The following is a 15,846-nucleotide window of genomic DNA, read 5'->3' on the forward strand; positions in this document are numbered from 1 at the left end:
TCACTTCAGGCACAATGAAACATGCTGCTGAAATTGTCCCTGGCATGTTTGCAGTTGACTTTGTCTTAAAGTTTTCATTACGCTTCCTAGAAAGCTAGTCTGGGACCAAAAGACAAGCCTAACCTAGTAGATCCAGGGATGGGTGTTCATTGATGGGTCTTCATTGAAACCCAGCCATGTCTGTTCTCTGGCTTCTACATTTTGATTGGGCTCCAGCCCTTTTGATAAGAAACCAGATGCTTTTGATTGTGAACCAGAACACTGTCTTCATGCCAAAATGAGACCTATTTATCTACTTGCATTTGCACACTTTAGAAACTGCTAGGTTGGCAGAAGCTGGGACTGGTGATGGAGCTCATCCCATCAATGTGGCACCGGGCCTCGAACTGCCAACCTGCCGATCTTGCAACCAATAGAGTCGGCGTCTTAACCACTTGAACCACCGCACCCCCATGTTTAATGTTTGTAAATAAACATTATTGTTATTAATATGAAGTCGAAGGCCAGCATCCATAGTGTTTTGTGGAGGGATGCAAGCCCAAGTCCAGCCTGAGCCCTGGCTGGGACTGAATTCATAACCTTTGAGGGGGCTGTGGCTGGTTGCAGTACTGGCACTTAACCACCAGGGGGCTCCCTAACGCGAAGCAGATCAACGTCAGCTCGGCTCAGCTCATTCGCTCGCGCTCTCTGCCAACGGTCAGCAAGGTAGCGCGCATGCGCACTCAGCTCCACCACCTCCCACCTTCTCTTTAGTCCTCTGGCTCAAGCCTTGGACTCGATCTCCCAGAATGCCTTCCCATTAGCTGAGTTGGCTTGGGGCTTCTGGGTATTGAAGTCCAAACCGTCGATAGTAAGACCAAAGGTTGAGAACCACCACTACTATAGGAGGCAGACTCTGTCGGGAGTGTGTGGCGCGCATGCGCAGGCGAGTCCCCCTCCCCGGCGCGAGGGCCGTCCCTCCCTGTGTGCGCGTGCGCAGAGGGGAGAAGCCGTTGGCCGTTGGGGGAAAAGAGGCGGTTGCTGGTGTCTGGCGGCGAGTGCCTCCCTCGCGCGCCTCAGGACAGGAGGGGCCATGAGGAGGAGGAGGAGGAGGAGGAGGAGGAAGAGGCTCGGGGACGAAGGGATGGCCGCTGGGGCCGAGGCGTCTTCTTGGCGCTTCCCTCCGGCGCCGGACCCCTGAGAGCCAGAGGGAGAGGGAGAGAGGGAGGAAGGGCCGCCTCCTCCTCCTGGGTCGTCTCCTTGGCCCACCCGCCCCGCTGCCGTCCTCGATGTCTCCCCCGCCGAGGGGAGCCCACCGGACCCGCGCCTCCCCGTCGCCCCCCCGCCGGCCCCCGAGGCCTCCTGCTCCTGCTCCTGGCCAGAGCCCCGGAGCCGCCAGGGCCCCTTCCACCGCGGCCATGAAGGCGGAGGCGGCGGACAGCGGCATGGTCAACCTCTCCGTCCAGCAGGTGCTCAGCCTCTGGGCCCACGGCACCGCCCTCCGGCACCTCACCGGTAGGAAGGCCGGGGGCAGGGGGAGAGAGATAGAGATACACACACACACACACGTGGGTCTTGTGGCCCTAACCTTAGCAAATGAAGGGGGACAAGTGTGTGTGTGTGTGTGTGTGTGTGTATATATATATATATATATATATATATAGTCACCAGGGAGAGTGGTCTAGTGTCAGAGCAACCCTATCAGGGCACTGCTCCTCTTGTCAGCATTGGGGAGCCTCTCAAGCGGAGAGCCTGGGGCCTCTGACACTAGATCCCTGTCCCTGGTGACTCTATATATAGATAGATAGATAGATAGATATACACACACGCACACACACTTGTCCCTCCATGTTGGGTAGGGTTAGGGGCACAAGACCCTTGTGAATGTGGGAAAACTGCAGATAACAAACGCACCATGTCTTTACCTGAGAGGACACCTCTCTAGGAATCGCTAGCTCCTCCAGGGCAACTTTTGGTTAAAGTCGACCATAGAGTTGCATTGGAGGAGCTAAATATTCCTAGAGAGAACATATTAATCAAATCCTCAAGTGTCAAAGCTGCAAATATGGAGGGGTGTGTGTGTGTGTGTGTGTATTGGATATACCTGTTGCCCTGGATGGGGGGGGGTCCGGAGGGCAAGGGGAAAAGGTTGGCGGTTGGAGTGCTTTGCCTGTGAAAGTCCCAGGGACAAATGTCGTGGCCTCCAAGGAAGACATTTGCCCAAGACTTTAGAGATGTGAGAGAAGAGGATTTTGTTTGTTTTTGTTTTTAGCCTATTATATTAACCCACTACAACAGTGATGCTCAACCTGTGGGTTGCGACCCCTTTGGGGGAGGGTCAAATGACCCTTTCCCAGAGGTCACCTAAGACCATCAGAAAACACATATTTTATGTTGTTACATTAATAATTCTACAATTGGGGGTCACCACAACATGAGGAACTGTATTAAAAGGTCACGGCATTAGGAACCACTGCACTACACAGTGGGTTTGTGTTAGTTGCTGATGTATGCCTTCAAGCAGTTTCCAACTCATGATGAACTTATCAGGGGCCAAGATTGGTTTGGAGGATTCTTGCGCTCCCTGAGGCTGAGAGAGTGTGACTTGCCCAAAGTCACCCAGTAAGTTTCTGTGGCAAAGCGAGGGTTCAAACCCTGGTCTCCAGAGTCATAATCCAATGCTCATGCCATAAGAATAATAAACTGAACCCAGTGACCTGATATATACTGTTTCAGCCCCAGGGAGCAATCTGAGATAAGACAGGTTGCAGCAAATGTTATCAGACACAGAGGGCAAGGTTAGACTTTGAGAGGTGTGGGAGAGGTGCTGTGGGTTAGTGTTGGTTGTTGTTGTATGTCTTAAAGTTGTTTCCGCTTTAGGACCACCCTAAGGTGAAGCCATTGTGGGGTTTTCTTGGCAAGGTCCTTTAGAGGGGGTTTGCTATTGCCATTCTCTAAGGCTGAGAGATTGTGACTTGGATAAGGTCAGCCAGTGGGTTTATATGCTGAGTGAGGAATCAAATCCTGATCTCCAGAGCTATACAGTAAACTCAACACTCCAACCACTGGACCACGCTGTCATTCATATTGAGAGGCTGGCCTAGGAGTCCCTGGTAAGTCCCTAGGGAGTTCCCAAGAAAGGAAGAGTTTTGCTCAATGAGCACAAATATGATGCTAGTGCCTGGCATGTTGTGGGGGAAATTGCCAATTCCTCCTATCAGAGATCCTGGGAAGCAGTGCCCTAAGACAATGCTGGGTCCTAGGGAAAGGTGGGCTTTAGAGGTTTGACTTTACATTTGTGGTGGGATTAAAATGCTCTGGATACCATAGAGCCATATGCCCTGCAAGGAACTTGCCTCTGCACATATGTCTTCCCGTGTTATCTTAGAAGAGGCATTCTCTATCTTTGTACCACAGAAGGGTATCCTCCTTGAAGATCATATTTGCTTTAGTGTGTGGGTACATCACTAAAGGAACAAGCCATTTTCCTTTGGACATTTACACAGATTCAGTGGCCTGATTAAGCAAACAAGTTTCCTTTCACTGAGCGGCAGCCCTGTCACTGTACCCAAGGGGGCCTGCCTTTTCCTGTGACAAGTTTCATGGTCCTGGCTCTGTGCTTCCAAACTGAACGAGAGGCATGAGCCCTCAGCCTCATAGACAAATTCCTGGAAGACATGGTGCTCCAATGTTCTTTTAGTTAACGGAGGTTTTTGAAATATTGTATCCTAAAACACCCATAGATGGAATGAAATCTCCTTGGGAAAAATAACATGGGTTTAAGATTAGTGGTAGTGAAAGGGTGCAATGGCAGTAGCTTGGACGATCAAATTCTGATTTACAAGACTTTTTTGCTTGGCTGCGTTAAAATAAAACAGAATGAATGAAATATATAAAGGTAGCTATACTAAAGGTTAATGAACACTTTTCATGTAGGTCAGTGCTAATGCTGTCTGGTTAAATTAAAACTAGCCAGTAAAGGTGTAGGAATATCATAACTGGAATTCTTTGGTGAATATATGGACAGTCTCTAACTCCTTTATTACGCCTTACAACAACTTGAGCAATGCAATGTGCTCAGCTTAAAATAATGAAAGTTATAACTGTAACTGCATAGATGTCTGTTCTGCCCATTAACTACTAGTGTTTGGATCTTCAAAGTTTAGAATAGGATCTCTTTGGGTTGGTTGGTCGCATGCTAGTGGCACAATTAATCTGTTCGGGGCTTTGAGCTAGAATTTTTAAGGAGCTTTCCAGGGTGCTGAAAACCAGCTCTCAAATAGATTTAGCACCTTGAATATCACCTTTAAAGTTCAGGGTAAAACCAATCATGGCTTTGCTGTCTCACTAGCGTGGAAGCCACCTTACCCAGTGGATATGATAAAGGATAATGAATGTCCAGATAGCATAGAGAGAGTGCATAGGAGCCCCTCAAGCCTGCCTCATAAAAAAAATGTGGGGGAAATTCACGAGAACAGTGAATAGAAAAGTGATGAACTTTGCTGCCCCAAGGTGTGATGAGGACCACTGGCTGAGTAGATCAGTCAGATTCATGGAGAATGGCTCCATCAATGGCATTTAGATATAACTGCAGCCTCCATTGCCAGGCAGGATGCCTCTTATGCTGTGGGAAAGTGTGGAATAAAACTTTCCTTGTTTTTGAGCTTCTCAGAAACATCTGGTTGTCCATTGTTGGAAACTGTAGGCAACCAAATGCATGGGCATAGATGGACCCTTGTTCTGGTCTTGAAGGACTACTGTTCTGGTATTCTTAGCCTCAACTCCCACTCAGTAATAATATTAGCCTGCTAACAGTACTGTAAGAATAACTGTTGATCTAATTTGTGTGAAGCTCTTACTTATTGCTTTTGTTAATGAGTTTATATCCTGGCTTCCTTCCATAAAAGAGACTTGGGGTCAGTAGAGACCGGCACAATGCACCAGCTTCCCTTTGGTTTGGCGGCATGGTGTACGCACAACACATGCCCCCAAGCCAGCAGGAAGCCATCCAGCCAGTTACACGTTTTACAGCACTCCAACAGCGTGGCGTTCAGATGTGCAGGAGCACTGAAAAGCTGCAGTAGTGGCTTTTTTCTGGCCCAAAAAGGAGTGGCATTCTGTGTGCTTTCCCTATTCTCCCATCCATAAAGAGGAATAGAAATAAAGAAAATCTAAAGGATATAGTAGCATGGGCATGAAGAAGGTGTGTGAGCTCTTGGTACCAAAGCATGCAGTATATATGTATAAATGTTTAATAAATGTTACATGAATAGTGTATAAACCCAGATCTGGTTTCCAGCATGTCTTATTGAAAGCCCTGTAGACTAAGGTGGCTATATTTCTCTCTGGATAAAAAGTGCCAAAACCTTTGTTTGTGACACACACAATATAAAAGAACTGATTAAGAAACTGGATGGAGTATAGGTGTTGTAAATATTATAAAGTAATAACACTAATATTGTAAAGTATGGGTTGTGATACGATATGTTGGTGGTATCGTATGAATACTTGTAATGTTATGTTATTTTTAATCGCAATAAAATGTAAAGAGAAAAACAAAAGGCTGCACAATTATAAAAGGAACAACTTGCTATCTGTGAGAAGGCGCTGTTTCTGAAGCTACAAATGGTAAAAGGGTGAAAAAGCTATTAAAAATACAGATTGCAACTCACACACAAACCTAGCAAAGATTGCTTGAATAAAACATACTTCACTGAGATATATTACATTACGTTTTCTCTCTCTCTCTCTCTCTCTCTCTGTTTACCTTCTTTGGTCATACATAATTTCAATATATTCCTTACATTTATTTATTTCAAGGTACCTTAGCAATATAAAATCTGTGTAAGTAGAACAATATCCAGTAACAGTACTTCTACATAATGAGACGATAATGCTTTATGAAAACAGTGTTTTTTATTTTTATTTTACTTTTTTATGCCAGAAATAACTATCAAGTATGGACAAACTATAAAAAGACGGAAACATCTGTGGATTTATTCCCAAGACATGCAAAGACAAACACGGCCAAGTGTAGTTAACTAAGCATAACCAAAAAAGAGAAACAACTGTTTAACTTTACCAACTGGAACCTGCAGAACTATCAGAATAGATTTCAAACTTTTAGTAAGCGAACACCTCCTGTATGGCAGTGACTGAATGGTAAATGTTGGAAATGAGGTGATGGTATGATACACATTGTATCTTACAGATTCCAGAAATTCTTGACCTTGTTACAAGAAATACTCCCTGGACTGTAGCATGCCCAATTATTTTGAATCTTCTTGACAAGACAAAGGGATGAAAGACAATTTCTTGGAGGGGCAAGCCTAATAGTTGTCCTATGAATTCTTAAGGCTAGCAAATATTTACAAAAAAAGATTCCAGAGTGCTCAAAAGTAAAGGCAAACAAGCCCACTCTGACTGTTACTGATGGGCAGTGGTGTCACTAGGAAGCTGCAGGGGCACAGACTGTACTGTGTGTCACTCCAGAGGGAGGTGTCACCTGGTGGGGTAGTACACCTGGAGGGACTGGCACAGCTACTGTGCCAGTCCCCACAGAGAGGGCACTTTCCACTCTCCCAGCAACTGCATTGGGCCGCAGTAGTGGGTGCTGCACGGGGCAATGACTTCGGGGTCCAGTGTGGCAGCCATGCTAAACCCTGAAACCCTTTGGCTGGGAGTGGGGGTGTTGTTTTAATTTGTTCATGCTGTATTTGTTAGTATTGTTTGTTTGTTAATATTTATTTATACCATGTGTACTGCCAGTTGATTAAAGGAGTTTTCTGAGTGGTTCACAGTAAAGTGTAGAAATATAATACTGAGACCAAAGAATGCACAATATTTTAAGAAAATGGGCCATACACAAAATAAGAGCATGATAAATTGAGTTCTTTGGTATGGGTTACTACTGTACATGGTTTTGTCTTTTTATAGTTGTTCACACTAATGGTTGGTATGTTTTTCTTTGTTTTGAACAATAAAAATTCCTCAGAAATGTTAACCTACTCTTAGATTGCTTTCTTTTCTTTTTTTCCAGAAATGTGGTACTGGGTTTTCCTATGGGCTCTCTTCTCCTCTCTCTTTGTCCATGGTGCTGCAGGAGTTTTAATGTTTGTGATGTTACAAAGGCATAGGCAAGGAAGAGTAATCTCTGTCATTGTGATCAGCATTGGATTTTTGGGTTCTGTAACTGGAGCAATGATAACCAGTAAGTCTTTAAAATGTTTAAATACAGCTATTCCTCCTTTTGAAAATGACTATTGCTTGTTTTGGTAATGGTTCATGTAATCTGTCATTATTTATAATGTTGGAATGGCAGGAGGCTTATAGTAGGGTTGCAGTTCATGAGAGGAAAGGCCATATAAAACTATCATGGCTTTTATATGCTGTTTCTTCTTCAGAAAGAAGAGGAGAGCCTACTGTTGGAAAAGAGTTATGTTCTCCAGAGAGCTGTCATAAAGAGAACCATTCACTTTCTTATTCTCTAGCTATCATGGCAGCATTATAGTTACTTATCTGTCAAGGAAAATAATAATTCATTTGGATAATTAACTGATCAGGCCCATTGGAGAAGCAATCCTTTTTTCTAGGTACAGATAGGTAGACATGAAATATTTTTGTAATTTCCTGCATGGCTGTTCTGAAAGCGAAAACTGGTGTTGCCATATAACTGGATGAATGTGAAAGTACAACAAAGCAAATTTCAGCCACAAAAACAAAGAATGATATGGTCAAAGTGGACTGTACATTACCACTTTAGACCCGCTACAAATGTCAGCATCTTTTGATCTTGCTACAACAGTGTTTCTGACCTAATCTCATGTAGGATTGTTTGTGCAATTCTGGCAACAAATAGTGGGGGAAGGTATTAAGGGAACACTTTGTGCAGCATCATAGGAGGCAGCAGCCCTGTTTTAGGTGGTTTTCCTATTGTGGGCATTTCAGTTCAAGCAGGACACAGTTGCCTGATTACATGGCCTATACACACTGAACTCTTAGTATCTCAAAGTAAATTTGTACTGTTACAGCGTAGAGTTCAGCTTTAGAATTAAACCACAAGCCAGCCAAATTGCAAGTTAATTAGATTTTAAAATATAGAAGACTATGCTTGAAATATAGATTATGAAAGGCTATGGAATGCTCTTAAAGACATGGGAGTGCCAAGACATCTGATAGTCCTGATGAGGAATCTGTACTTAGGACAAGAGGCTACTATCAGAACAGAATATGGAGAAACAAAATGGTACCCAACTGGCAAAGGGGTAATGCAAGGCTGCATTCTATCACCCTATTTGTTCAACTTGTATGCAGAAAATATCATATGAAGAGCAGGTTTAGACTCAGGAGGAGTGAAGATAGGAAGAAGGAATGTCAACAGTCTTAAGATATGCAGATGACACCATACTAAAGGTAAAGGTTTTTCCCAGGACAAGATTGTCTAGTCATGTCCAACTATAGGGGGTGGTGCTCATCTGTTACTAAGCTGAAGACAACTCCATAGTCATGTGACCAGCCCTATTACCTTCCCACTGAAGTGGTACCTATTTATCTATTTGCACTTTTGCATGTTTTTAAACTTCTAGGTTGGCAGAAGCCGGGACTAGTAACAGGAGCTGACTTGGTCACGCAGCACCTGGGCCTCAAACTGCTGACCTGCTGATCTTGCAATTGTCAGAGTCAGCATCCTAACCACTGAGCCACTGCGCCCCTGACACCATACTACTATACACCATACTGCTACCAGAAAATATCCCAGACCTAGAACAACTACTAAGGAAAATCAAGGAAGAAAGCACAAAGGCAGGCTTGCTGTTGAACATAAAATAATGACCACAGAGAATCTACACAAATTCAAACTAGACAATGAGGAGGAATGGGGTTTGTAGGCAAGAAATCAGAAGACTAAGAATGGGTAGGGCAGCTTTGAAAGAACTAGGAAAGATCTTAAAATGTAAAGATATACAACTGAACACAAAAGTTAGAATCATAAAAGCCATTGTATTATCCATCACCATGTATGGATGCGAGAGCTGGACAATTAAGAAAGTGGATAGGAAGAAAATCAGTTCATTTGAGATGTGGTGCTGGAGAGGAGTGCTAAGGATTCCATGGACAGCCAAAAAGACAAACAAATGGGTCCTAGAATGGAACAAGTCAGAAATCTCACTGAAAGCCAAGTCTAAACTGAGGCTGTCATACTTTGGTCACATCATGAGAATTCACAACTCATTGAGGAAAAACACAATAATGCTAGGAAATGTAGAGGGAAGTACAAAGTGAGGAAGGCTGCATGCTAGATGGATGGACTCTATTAAGAAAGTCACAGGTATGAAGTTACAGGAACTAAGCAGAGCACTGGAGGACAGGAGGTCTTGGAGGGGTTGAGATGAACTCAAAGGCTGTTAACAACAACAACAAAATACTTGAAATGCAGTAAGACCAACTAATAGTTAACTTCAAATAGAGCTGTTCATTTTTATATTTTATTTCCATTTCTTATTCATATTTAGGATGAAGAAGCTTCTAAATAGGCACTGAAAACTGGCAGTACTCAGTCTTTCAGTAGGATAAGGGGAAGACCTCAGTATTGAGTCAATCAAGGAAGCCACGTCTGAGTTTTCAAGACTCGGGCACAGTTGTTAGGAGCAGCTTCTCCTGAAGGTCTCTCATTCATAGGGTCAAAGCCAACTTGACAGCACATAACAGCTACAACAACAACAATTTTAAATTTCCAGTGTGGCATAAAGACACAGAACAAGCCCCTATGTGTGTATGCCATTTTACAAATTCATCACAATAGTACAAACAGATGATGTTAGGCATAACTGTTTACTGTTTCTCCTATTCTTTTCTATACTTTTGCTTTTGATTAAATGTGGGTAGTTTCTAGCATATAACAGATATCTAGGACAATATCAGTAGATTTATTTAGTGGTTTCATTTTCCACAACTGTCTTCCAATTTTGGTCTTTGACTTATCCAGTATGATAAAGTCTTTGTCCAGGTCTGCTGCATGGAGGGTCTTCGCAAGACTGAAAAGTTTACAAAATTTCAGCGTGGACATAAAGATCTGTATGCCAGAGAGTTTAGGTCAATTAGCCAGAGAGTATACAATGAAATTAACACATATATATTTCAGTATGTTTATCTACAAGACTTGCTGCCAAACCAACAATGGTCATTGCAGAACTGGGCTCTTGTTTAATAAAGTTAATGGAGAACCAAAATTAACTCATTTTCTAGATAGCCTAAATATTGTGTGCACATACAAATTTCCAAGTTTTTAAATACAGATTTTGCATAGTCAAGGCAAAACTAAGCAGTTTAAGCCTATCTAATATGAATTATAGAGTTAAGCACATGGCTATCCATCTGACATTCAGACAAACAGGACATAGCTAAGTGCTTTCCTTTACACTTGTCCATCTACATTCATTGGGGTTAGGGGCACAGGACCCCTGTGAATGTGGAAAAAACACAAATAACAACAAAAGGCTTTGTTTTTATTTGAGAACACCTCTCTAAAAATCTCTAAGCCCTCCAGATCAACTCTGTGGTCAACATCTGCCAGACATTGACCCTAGAATTGCACTGGAGAAGCTACAAATGCCTAGTGGAGTGTTTTCTCTAGGAATCTCTAGGTCCTTCAGTGGCACCTTTGGACACCATAGAATTGCACTGGAGGACCTAGATATTTCTAGAGAGAACACATTAATAAAATCTGTGAATAATCATATCCTCAAAAGCTGCAAATGTGGAGGGATGAGTGTAATTCAATCATGCCTTCAAATGCAGAGTGTTCTCCTATATTTTAGTAAAGTTGATCTTCAGAACTGTCTTAGGAATGTGGAACAATCCAATATGTATTTTTTAGTGTTGTGTAATAAAATATTAACATTGGAGAATATAGATAGTGTTATGATATCTAAGTTTATTTGATATTGTTTGGTAATTCCCCCTTTTTCTTCTTTGTGCCTTTTAGGTGCAGCTGTGGCAGGAATTTACAGAGTAGCTGGGAAAAGTATGGCTCCTTTGGAAGCACTTGTGTTTGGAGTAGGGCAGACTGTACTGACACTAATAATTTCATTTTCAAGGATTCTTGCTACACTTTGAATCTTCTGTGAAGCTGTTTATAAAAGGAGAAAGTCTGCTTTGAAGCTTTAGTAGCTGATGGTTTGGAAATGCAACAAGAAATACTACATGGACTGAAAAGTTAGAGGTCTCATCCATTTGGAAAGTACTTCCCTCTACAGTCCAAAAATGACACACTACTGCACTGCACCTAATGTGCCTCTGTCATAGGCAAAGTGTGATCAGTTTAGGAGAAGCTGCAAGATAAAGCACCTTGTGAAGCTGCTAATCAGGCAAATGTTGCTGATGTGATCATTGTTCATAACAGTATTGAAGAAAATACAGGGGCATTTCTGAAGAGTGGAAAAATGTGCCAAATGTAAAGTTAAAGACTGATCGTGTGACCACTTAAATGTTTAGTAATGTGTAATTGAGTGCTGCAAACATAGTTTTAAAAAATTCAGGTACATCAACAAGGCACGTGCTTATCATAACAGCTAAACTCCACTCAATGCAGAACGTTACCATGCTTATGGCAGGATGAGGGGAGGGAGTTACTTGAGAATTTAATTACATATGAGCATTGCTGGGATTCAGTGACTGAAACAAAATTCTAGTAAGAACATGAATGTGATTCAGCCAATGTAGGAGTTCATTGAAAAGGGATTATTAAGATATATCACTTTTACTAAAAACCAGCTCTTCAGTATTTTTTTCTTTCTTTCATCACTATCCATTCATTGTATATCCCAAGATGTTGTTCTAGGTTTAACAGAAGCAACATGAGTAAAATGACCAAACATCTCTTGAAATGAAACCTAAATTATTTTGGAAAACTTTAGTTGTTTTTTTTTTAAAATGGTTGTCTATTGTGTTCCATAATTTTCTAAACATAACTGATTTTCTATCAGAAAACCAGGTGTGTTAATGTTTATTGTAATGGATAAACATGACTGTAAATGTCATTTTAAAACTAGAAGGAGTCATGATTTGTGAAAAGCACATATTTAGCATATGGCCCAAAGTTAAAATGAAAAATTGAAAAAAGCTGAAAGGGGACTTTTTTGGACATGAGGGAAATAATTCTACTAAACTTTCAGTATCAAAAAGAGGACAATTTTTAAATGTTCAGTTCACCATTTAAGTTTGTTCCTGATTATATGTGACTTTCATATGCCCTGCTTCCAGTAGACCTGTGCTGTCATGCATGGTCTCTCTGTGTGTATTTGTTTGCATTGTTTTAACGAAAGCAATGGTGGTGTGAATGTAATGTCTTTACTATAAAACATTAGTAGTGCAAAGGGACAAGGCACCTGTTTAAATGGACAAAAGCAAATATGGCAAAGGAGTGAATATTGGACTGTCCTCTTAATGAGAGCACAGAAGCAATTAAACCCCCACTGTCTGTTTCAGTATCTTCTGGAGACAATAGCTGGGCAACCATTCAGTATGTTATCAAAGATCCCTAGGTGACCAACTATTTGGATCCTTGTCAATAGTACCTCCTTCTCTCTGCAGCTGATTTTCTCTAAACAGGGTGGTCGTCCTTGGTGGAAATGTCGAACAAACTAGGCAGACGCAAAAGGAAAGGAGGATTCTTAAGTGATACTGCCTTTGCTATTGCTTCTGCTCCTTGAATCTGACTGCTAATACAGGTGGAGGGAGGGCTTGATTTCATATATTCCTTCCTTAAGCGGACAATGTGGGAGTTAGCCTTTAATGTTCTTTTATTGAAATAAGCAGTCTATATATGCATATGGAAGGAAGAGAGAGACATGGTTACAAACTGACATGATAGAGGAAGTTGATGCTTACAGAAATCATACCTGCAGCAATAATATTTCAACAGCACAGTGCTTTGTTCCACAACCTTTCTAAATATTATGGTAAAAATTGTATTTATATATAATAATGAATTAGTGGTAGACATTATTTTGTTTACTTTGGTCTAGAGATGGCATTTAAAAAAGAACATTCACTTTTGTCCTTTATTCAGTCTTACATTTTTATTGATAGGCTGCTATCCTACAAAGACCTGGAGGTATAACTGGAGCTTCCTCTGTGACTTTTGGAGAACTTTGTCTGCCACTAATGGGAGAATGGAAACAGCATTAATCTAGATATTTGTGGCAGGGGGAACATCAGCATATTTCATCATTTTTATTTTAGGTATACACCAAGGTATATTTTAAACATTCAGTAGGATACAATATTTAATTTATAGTGCCTTGAGTATATGTTAGAAAGAATTTTCTATCTTGTCTGTTGTACTGCTGTTCTGTCTCTACTCTTAGATTAGCTGTTAGGCAGTGTGGTTGGATGTGATATCAGTGTCAATATTGAAATTGGGAGTGAAGGACAAGTCTTGGAAGAGACTATCCCAATTCAAGTCAGTGCAGAAAGTTTTTTTTTAACTTAATTGGGGGAAGTATAACACTGTATATCTTCAGGGCTTTGTAGTTAGAAAACTGCATCTTGGTTTCAATATTTTATCAAGCATCAGAACATGCTGTATGTGATGCTGTTGTGAATGTTACGTGTGAAGTGGTTTGATATCTAGTGTTATCTGTAGTAATATAATGATGCTACAAAGCAAGCACTTCTCAGGCTCCAGTACTAAAGACAGTTGTGAAAAATGTATCTGTAAATGTTTAAATCCATTGACTTTAGGGCTATATGCAGAAATGTATTTTCATGCTTTCTATGTTGTTTATGACTGCCTCATTCTGACAAAACTTTAGTAGTGTTCACGTGAAACAAATCTCATCAGTATTAAGTCTAGGCTGGGAATAATTTGTAGCCTAGGTATACACTTTGTGTTAAAATGCAACACATATTTGGCACAAACAATATAATGACCATCAAAATAAAGGTTATGTTCAGAAGAGCTAAATAGGACTGTTTTTGCAACAGAAAGCAATTGTAGATCATGCCTTGTAAGACACAGCTGTTGGGATGTTTTTAGGATAAATCAATGTACATAATTGCTCTTTTTCTATAAAAGATGGTAAAGTAGTAGATATCAGTAATGGATATCAAATTATATGTTTCAACATGCGATAAGAACCAGTAGTGAAGAAACCTGGCCTTATACTTTTGAACAGGATACATCCAACTTGTATTTTGAAGTGATTGCAGAGTTAGTTGCTCGGTGCATTTTAAAAACTGTTTTCTATAATAAAACAGGAATGAAGAAATCATAGAAATGTGTTCCATAGCAATATGTTCTAGAGTAAGACTTGAAAGTTATATGTAAGGAGTAATGTTAATTGGGACAGTTTTTTCATGTTCCAAAGGAATGAATTTCTGTGTATTAACCTTGCAAGTTTATAGTAGTGTGCTTTACTTCAGAAAGAAAAATCCTTTGTATGAACAGCATAACAATACCTAAAGCTACTGAAGAAATGAAGGGAAATATTTATACTAATCTTCCAAAATTCATCTGAGTGAATAATTAAATGTGCTATCTGAGGAGCATTCTTAAAAAGAACCCAGTGTGAACTTTTATGCAATACCGATGTGTGAATTGCTAGCAACTGTTTTAATGACAGTTGGCAATGTCACGTTATTCAAAATAAACTTTTCCAGGTATTATTTAGTTCTTTCTTTAAAATAGCTTAAGTTTCATGATGTGATCTTTAACATCACATTGACATTCTTGGTATCCTTTATTTATTCAGAGCCACAAGTAAAATTGGTTTGGATTAATTTGTAAAAATATTGGCCAAAGAGATGGTTTAGTATGTGTGTATTTGTCTGTAATATAGCATTTTAAATATATTTTTCTTGATTAAATCTGAGGAAAGCAGTAGTGTTTCCTCTTCAGTTTTGCACTTTGTTATATTTTGTTTCAATATGATACTTATTTCTACTTGAAGCTTGCATATTTTTGTTGTATTGTAATATAATCAAAACAATCAGCCTTCTGTATGATTAAACTGATTTTTAAAATTAGTTATGTTTGAAGTATGGATAATTCTCTTTATATAGTCTTGTTGCTCCATTATGATTTAAGCTGAATATTATAAGGCAGCTTGGACATGTCATCCAGATTCTTAGAGGACTGGCACAGTAGTGGATATGAGAAACCTGGGCCCTATGCAAGAAATATTTTTGTATGTGGACATCTGACCTTTTTTTTAAAGTTCCTCCAAGTATCGTGATTACTTTGGGGTTGGGGATACAACCGGAAAGTCACAGCACCACATGATTCTTTCACTTGAGATTTCCTAGTTTTCAGCCTTAACATGTTGGTTTCATATCTGTGCTAGGCAACAAAACTGAGATGCACACACTGGGTTTCAACTGAAAAAGCTTTTTTGAGACCAACAGTTTTAAGCCAGCATTTTTATAGTTCACAGTGTTCTTTAGATAGAGAAAAACAGAGAAAATGAATGGTGACTGCAAGTTTGAAACTGACTTTTCATAATGGTCCTGAAGGTACTGTGTGTGCCTCTTCTTCCATTCATGTTAATAAAACTGAACAAGTGAAGTGGTAGTGATAAAAACATGGGAAATTTGTCTTTGTCTTTACTTCACAGTCTGGAAAATAAAATAGTGTAATGCCACATGGAAAAAGTCCTTAATATTCTTCTGATTATACAGTTCAAATGAATATGTTCTCTTCATAGATTTGTGGAAGAGAAATGCCACACTGTTAGGTCCAAAATGGCTGGGCACATTTTGGAAACCGTGAAATAGAATTTTGACATTACAGTTTAATACTAAAATTTCTGTAAATAAAAATATGAGCAGAGTTAAAATCAGGATACTGTCTGTGTGAGGCCAGATCTT

At 40.4% G+C, this 15,846-nt stretch overlaps 1 protein-coding gene across 1 annotated transcript; it reads left to right on the forward strand.

Moving 5' to 3' along the window:
* The first annotated feature begins 984 nt into the window (after positions 1–984).
* Positions 985–15,006, forward strand: TMEM170B (transmembrane protein 170B). Its single transcript, XM_042464749.1, has 3 exons — positions 985–1,494; positions 7,019–7,189; positions 10,964–15,006. Exons 1-3 carry the CDS (start codon positions 1,269–1,271, stop codon positions 11,092–11,094), a joined length of 528 nt encoding a protein of 175 aa, XP_042320683.1. The 5' UTR covers positions 985–1,268; the 3' UTR covers positions 11,095–15,006.
* The last annotated feature ends 840 nt before the right edge of the window (positions 15,007–15,846 follow it).

Source organism: Sceloporus undulatus, chromosome 4, assembly GCF_019175285.1.
Source record: "Sceloporus undulatus isolate JIND9_A2432 ecotype Alabama chromosome 4, SceUnd_v1.1, whole genome shotgun sequence".
Classification (NCBI taxonomy): Eukaryota; Metazoa; Chordata; class Lepidosauria; order Squamata; family Phrynosomatidae; genus Sceloporus; species Sceloporus undulatus.